Below are 6,617 nucleotides of genomic sequence, written 5' to 3' on the forward strand. Positions count from 1 at the left end.
CGGGGGTGTCTGCAGGGGCTCAGCTCCCAGTGCTCCCAGTGCTCCCAGTTACTCCCCAGTGCCTCCCAGTTGCTTCCCAGCTGCTCCCAGTAGCCTCCCAGTCACTCCCAGTCCCTCCCAGTTCCTCCCAGTCCCTCCCAGTGCTGCCCAGCCACCTCCCAGTTGCATCCCAGTGCCCCCCAGTCAATCCCCAGTGCCCTCCCAGTTGCTCCCAGTACTCTCAAACCACCTCCCAGTCCCTCCCAGTTCACCCCAGTTTCCTTCCAATCTCCTCCCAGTCATCCCCCAGCTGTTCCCAGTGCCTCCCAGTCAATCCCAGTTACTCCCCAGTAGCTCCCAGTCAGCCCCAGGTTCTTCCCAGACCCTTCCCAGTAGCTCCTAGCAGTTCCCAGTTGCCTCCCAGTACTCCCCAGTGCCTCCCAGTTGCCTCCCAGTCACTCCCAGTATATAGCCAGGGCCCAACAGCAGCTCCCAGTCCCTCCCAGTCAATCCCAGTTACCTCCCAATAGCTCCCAGTCAGCCCCAAGTCCCTTCCAGTAGCTCCCAGTTGCTTCCCAGTCACTCCCGATCAATCCCAGTATACATCCCTGGCCGCCCCAGCATCTCCCAGTTCCCTCCCAGTCCCTCCCAGTTCACCCCAGGTCCCTCCCAGTATCCCCCAGTTTCCTCCCAATCTCCTCCCAGTCATCCCCCAGCTGTTCCCAGTCCCTCCCAATCCCCTCCCAGTCCCTCCCAGTCTATCCCAGTCCCCTTCTAATCCCTCCCCGTCCCTCCCAGTCCTTCCCAGTCCCTCCCAGTCCCCTCCTAGTTCCTCCCAGTCTCTCCCAGTCCATTCCCAGTCCCTCCCAGTGCTCCCACTCCCCTCCCAGTCCCTCCCAGTCCCCTCCCAGTCCCTCCCAGTCCCTTTCAATCCCCTCTCAGTCCTTCCCAGTCCCTCCCAGTCCCCTCCCAGTGCTGCCACTCCCCTCCCAGTTCCTCCCAGTCCCATCCCAGTTCCCTCCCAGTCCCTCCCAGTTCACTCCTAGTCCCTTCCAATCCCCTACAAGTCCCTCCCAGTCCCATCCCAGTCCATCCCAGTTCCCGCCCAGTCCCTCTCAATCCCCTCCCAGTCCATTCCCAGTCCCTCCCAGTCCCCTCCCAGTCCATCCCAGTGCCATCCCAGTTCCCTCCCAGTCCCCCCAGTGCTCCCACTCCCATCCCAGTCCATCCCAGTTCCCTCCCAGTCCCTCCCAGTCCTTCCCAGTCCCTCCCAGTTCCATCCCAGTCTCTCCTAGTCCCTCCCAGTCCCTCCCAGTCCCTCCCAGTGCTCCCAACAAGGTCCCTTTGTCTCAGTCCCGCTGGTGCCTGGCACGGGGGGGGGAGGGGGGGGAGGGGCGGGGCCCCGGGGAGTCACGTGGGTGTCCCCCCGCCCCTCCCCCGCTCCCCCCCGAACCCCCCAGGGACCCCAAAAATCCTCCCAAACCTCCCCAGGGACACCCAAAGACCCCCAAAAACCTCCCCAGGGACCCCAAAAACCTCCCTAGCGACCCCCAGGGACCCCAAAAATCCTTCCCAGGACCCCCAAGACCCCAGGGACCCCCAAAAATCCCCCAGGACCCCCAGAACCTTCCAGAGACCCCCAAAATCCTCCCAAGGAACCCCCAGGGACCCCAAAAAAACCTTCTCAGAGACCCCCAGGGACCTCCCAGAAAGCTCCTCAGGACCCCTAAGATCCCTAGGACCCCCAAAAACCTTCCCAGGGACCCCCAAAAACCTTCCCAAGATCCCCAAAAATCTCCCCAAGACCCCCAAAACCTTCCCCAGGACCCCCAGAGACCCCAGGAACCTCCCAGGACCCCCAAAACCTCCCAAAAAACCTCCCCAGGACCCCCAGAGACCCCAAAAACCTTCCCAAGACCCCCAAAACCTTCCCCAGGACCCCCAGAGACCCCAGGAACCTCCTCAGGACCCCCAAAAACCTCCCAAAAAACCTCCCCAGGACCCCCCCGGATCCCCCCAGGGACCCCAAAAATCTCCCCAGAACCCCCCAGGGACCCCCAAAGGGACCCCAAAAGGGACCCCCATGGGGCAGCCAGAGCCACCAGGGGTCTTCGACCTGGGGATGCTGAGAACCCCCCGGGGGCTGCTGCTGGCAGGGGAACTGGTATGGAACTGGGAGAACTGGTGTGGGACTGGGAACATTGGGATGGGAGTGGGAGAACTGGGAACACTGGGGTGGGACTGGGATGGGACTGGGGGAAGTGGTGTGGGACTGGGGTGGGAGTGGGGGGACTGGGAACTGGGATGGGACTGGGATGATTTTGGGAACTGGTGTGGGACTGGGGGAACTGGGAACACTGGGGTGGGACTGGGATGGGACTGGGGGAAGTGGTGTGGGACTGGGAGAACTGGGATGGGACTGGGGTGGGAGTGGGGTGGGACTGGGGGAACTGGGATGGGACTGGGATGGGATTTTGGGAACTGGTGTGGGACTGGGGGAACTGGGATGGGACTGGGGTGGGACTGGGAGAACTGGTGTGGAACTGGGGGAACTGGGGGAACTGGGACTGGGGAACTGGGAACACTGTGATGGGACTGGGATGGGACTGGCAGCACTGGGGGAAGTGGGGGAACTGGTATGGAACTGGGATAGGACTGGGATGGGACTGGGGGAACTGGAATGGGACTTGGATGGGAATGGGAGAACTGGTGTGGAACTGGGGGAACTGGGGTGGGACTGGGGTGGGACTGGGAGCACTGGTGTGGAACTGGTATGGAACTGGGAGAACTGGGGTGGGACTGGGGGAACTGGGAACACTGGGAGGGACTGGGGAAACTGGGATGGGACTGGGAGAACTGGTGTGGAACTGGTGTGAGACTGGAGATCTGGGATGGGAATGGGGGAACTGGGATGGGACTGGGGAGAACTGGGAGCATTGGAGCAACTGGAGGGAAACTGGGAGCATTGGGGGAACTGGGAGCACTGGTGTGGGACTGGAGGAACTGGTATGGGACTGGAAGCACTGGGGGAACTGGGATGGGATTGGGGCAACTGGTATGGGGTACTGGGAGCACTGGTATGGGGGAATGGGGGAGAACTGGGAGCACTGGGAGACTGGAGGGGGAACTGGTACGGGAACTGGGATGGGACTGGGAGGTACTGGGGGAGACCTGGGGGCACTGGTAGGGGGGCACTGGGGAAACTGGGGAGGCGGGAGGGGGAAACTGGTGTGGGAGCACTGGGGGGGACTGGAGGAACTGGTGTGGAGGAACTGGGGAGACTGGGAGACACTGGGCGAACTGGGACTGGGAGCACTGGGGGGGACTGGAGGGAAACTGGGAGCACTGGGGGGACACTGTGGGGGGAACTGGTACTGGGAGGCACTGGGAGCAACTGGGAGGAAACTGGGAGACTGGGGAATGGTCTGGGAGCACTGGGAGTGACTGGGAGGTGACTGGGAGGCACTGGGGACAAACTGGGATGTGACTGGGAGCGACTGGGATGGGACTGGGATGGGACTGGGAGCAACTGGGATGGGACTGGGAGCAACTGGGATGGCACTGGGGGGCAGTGGGGACACAACTGGTGTGACCTCCCCGTGTCCCCCAGGTGCTGTCCGGGGGGTGGTGGTGGCACTGCTGTGACCCCCATGTGACCCCCATGTCCCCCCAGGTGGGGGTGGTGGCACTCCTGACCTCCCTGTGTCCCCCCAGGTGCTCTCGGCGGGGGTGGTGGCACTGCTGTCCCCTCCCGCCCCCCCCACGCTGGCCCCGGCGCTGCTGCAGACCCTGGCGGGAGCTGCGGCCCTGGGGGGGCTTCTGCTGCGGGACCCCCCCCGGCTGCCCCCCGGATATGGCACCTGCCTGGTATGGGGCACAGGGGACACTTGGGGACAATCGGGGACACCTGGGGGACACCTGGGGGGACACCTGGGGGGCACCTGGGAGCAATCGGGGACAGCTGGGGGACACCTGGGAGGACACCTGGGGGGGCATCTGGGGACAATCAGGGACACGTGGGGACAGAGGGGACACCTGGGGGACACCCGGGGACCTGCAAGGAACAAACAGGGACACCTGGGGACACCTGGGGACACCGGGGAGGGGCACCTGGGGACAGCCAGGGGATAAATGGGGATAGCTGGGGTGGCACCTGCGGGGACAGCTGGGATGGCATCTGTGGGACCTTCTGGAACCTCCTGGGGACACCCCGGGTGACAGTGACATCTGCTGCCATGGCCTCATGGTGTCCCTCGTTGTCACCATCCTGTGTCCCCATGGTGTCCCCTTCATGTCCCCCACCCTGTCCCCCATGTCCCCCACCATGTCCCCATGGTGTCCCCCATTGTCACCACCCCATGTCCCCACAGTGTCCCCTTCATGTCTCCCCCATGTCCTCCTGGTGTCCCCCATGGTGTCCCCCCTTGTCACCACCCCATGTCCCCATGGTGTCCCCCTATTGTCCCCTCCATGGTGTCCCTCCTTGATGTCCATCCTGTTGTCCACTTGTGGTGTCCCCTCCATGTCCCCATGGTGTCCCTCCCTGTCTCCTTGTGTCCCCCACCCTGTCCCCTTGTGTCCCCCACCCTGTCCCCTTGTGTCCCCCACCCTGTCCCCCATGGTGTCCCTCATTGTCACCATCCTGTGTCCCCATGGTGTCCCCCATGTCCGCCCCATGATGTCCCCCACTGTCATTTCCACGGTGTCCCTCATTGTCACCACCCCCTGTCCCCATGGTGTCCCCTCCATGTGTTCCCCTGTCCCCATGGTGTCCCCTCCATGTGTTCCCCTGTCCCCATGGTGTCCCCCATTGTCACTGCCTTCATCCCCTGGTGTCCCCTATGGTGTCCCCCATTGTCCCCATCCCCATCCTCTGGTGTCCCCCATGTCCCCACAGTGTCCCCTTATGGTGGCCATGTCCCCACAATGTCCCCCATTGTCACAGCCCCCATCCCTTGGTGTCCCCCATGGTGTCCCCCATGTCCCCACAGTGTCCTCCCTGGTGTCCCCCATTGTCCCCACCCTATCCCCTGCTGTCCCCCATGTCCCCACAGTGTCCCCTATGGTGTCCCCCATGATGTCCCCACACTGTCCCCTGCTGTCCCCCCAGGACCTGCTCCGGGCCATCAGTGGGACACTCATCTTCCTGGTGGCAGCCCTGGTGGCCTTGGCCTCATCCCGTGACGCCCTGGCTGCCACCACCTTCGTGAGTGTCCCCAAGCCCCGCCCCCTGCCCGAGCCCCACCCCTTCCTGACCAGGCCACACCCCCTTCCTGACCGGGCCACGCCCCTTTCCCCTCCCCCCAGACCTTCAGCCTTGTCCTCGCCTTGGTCTTCGCCTTTGACACCTTTGTCACCTTCCGCACCCGAGTGGCCCCAGGACAGGGTGAGGGACAGGGGGACATCTGGGTGGGGACACCTGGGGTGGGGTGGGGACATCTGGGACACCCTTGGGGACACCTGGGACACCTTTAGGTGGGGCTGGGGACACCCGGGACACCTTTGGGGACACGTGGGGACATCCATGGTGTGGGGTGGGGACACCTGAGACAGCCTTGAATGGGGCTGGGGACACCTGTGGCACCCTTGGATGGGGCCGGGGACACCTGGGACACTTTTGGGGACACCTGGGACACCCTGGGGTGAGGTTGGGGACACCTGGGAGACCTTTAGGTGGGGTTGGGGACACCTGGGACACACCCCTGGGGACACCTGGGACACCTTTGGGGACACCTGAGGCACCCTTGGGGGACACCTGGGGACATCCATGGGGTGGACTGGGGACACCTGGGGCACCTATGGGTGGGGTTGGGGACACCTGGCACACCTTTGGGAACATCTGGGACGCCTATGGGTGGGGTTGGGGACACCTGGGACACCCTTGGGGACACCTGGGGACATCCATGGGGTGGGGTGGGGACACCTGGGACAGCTTTAGGTGGAGCTGGGGACACCTGGGACACCTATGGGTGAAGTTGGGGACACCTGGGACCCCTTTAGGTGGGGTTGGGGACACCTGGGACACTCTTGGGGACACCTGGGACACCCTTGGGGAACACCTGGGGACATCCATGGGGTGGAGTAGGGACACCTGGGACAGCCTTGAATGGGGCTGGGGACACCTGGGGCACCTATGGGTGGGGTCGGGGACACCTGGGACACCTTTGGAGACACCTGGGACACCTATGGGTGAGGTTGGGGACACCTGGGAGACCTTTAGGTGGGGTTGGGGACACCTGGGACACCCTTGGGGACACCTGGGACACCCTTGGGGACACCTGGGACACCCCTGGGGACACCTGAGGCACCCTTGGGGGACACCTGGGGACATCCATGGGGTGGACTGGGGACACCTGGGACAGCCTTGGATGGGGCTGGGGACACCTGGGGCACCTATGGGTGGGGTTGGGGACACCTGGGACACCATTAGGTGAAGTTGGGGACACCTGGGACACTTTTAGGTGGGGTTGGGGACACCTGGATCCTCCTTCTCCATCATCTCCAACTCATCCTCCTCCTCCTGCAGACCCCGACATGGAGGGCACCTGATGGCCACCACCCCCCGCCATTGTCCCATTGTCCCCTCTGTCCCCTGGTCCTGTCCCTCAGCCCCAAATTAAACCTCATCCCACACCTGG

At 63.9% G+C, this 6,617-nt stretch overlaps 1 protein-coding gene across 1 annotated transcript; it reads left to right on the forward strand.

The window, feature by feature from the left end:
- Positions 1-1,882: 1,882 nt before the first annotated feature.
- Positions 1,883-6,612, forward strand: LOC146442638 (CKLF-like MARVEL transmembrane domain-containing protein 5). Its single transcript, XM_085053881.1, has 5 exons — positions 1,883-2,143; positions 3,694-3,846; positions 5,090-5,185; positions 5,287-5,365; positions 6,506-6,612. Exons 1-5 carry the CDS (start codon positions 2,063-2,065, stop codon positions 6,526-6,528), a joined length of 432 nt encoding a protein of 143 aa, XP_084910007.1. The 5' UTR covers positions 1,883-2,062; the 3' UTR covers positions 6,529-6,612.
- The last annotated feature ends 5 nt before the right edge of the window (positions 6,613-6,617 follow it).

Source organism: Lichenostomus cassidix, chromosome 2, assembly GCF_008360975.1.
Source record: "Lichenostomus cassidix isolate B80296 chromosome 2, HeHo_3.0, whole genome shotgun sequence".
In the NCBI taxonomy this organism is placed as follows: domain Eukaryota; kingdom Metazoa; phylum Chordata; class Aves; order Passeriformes; family Meliphagidae; genus Lichenostomus; species Lichenostomus cassidix.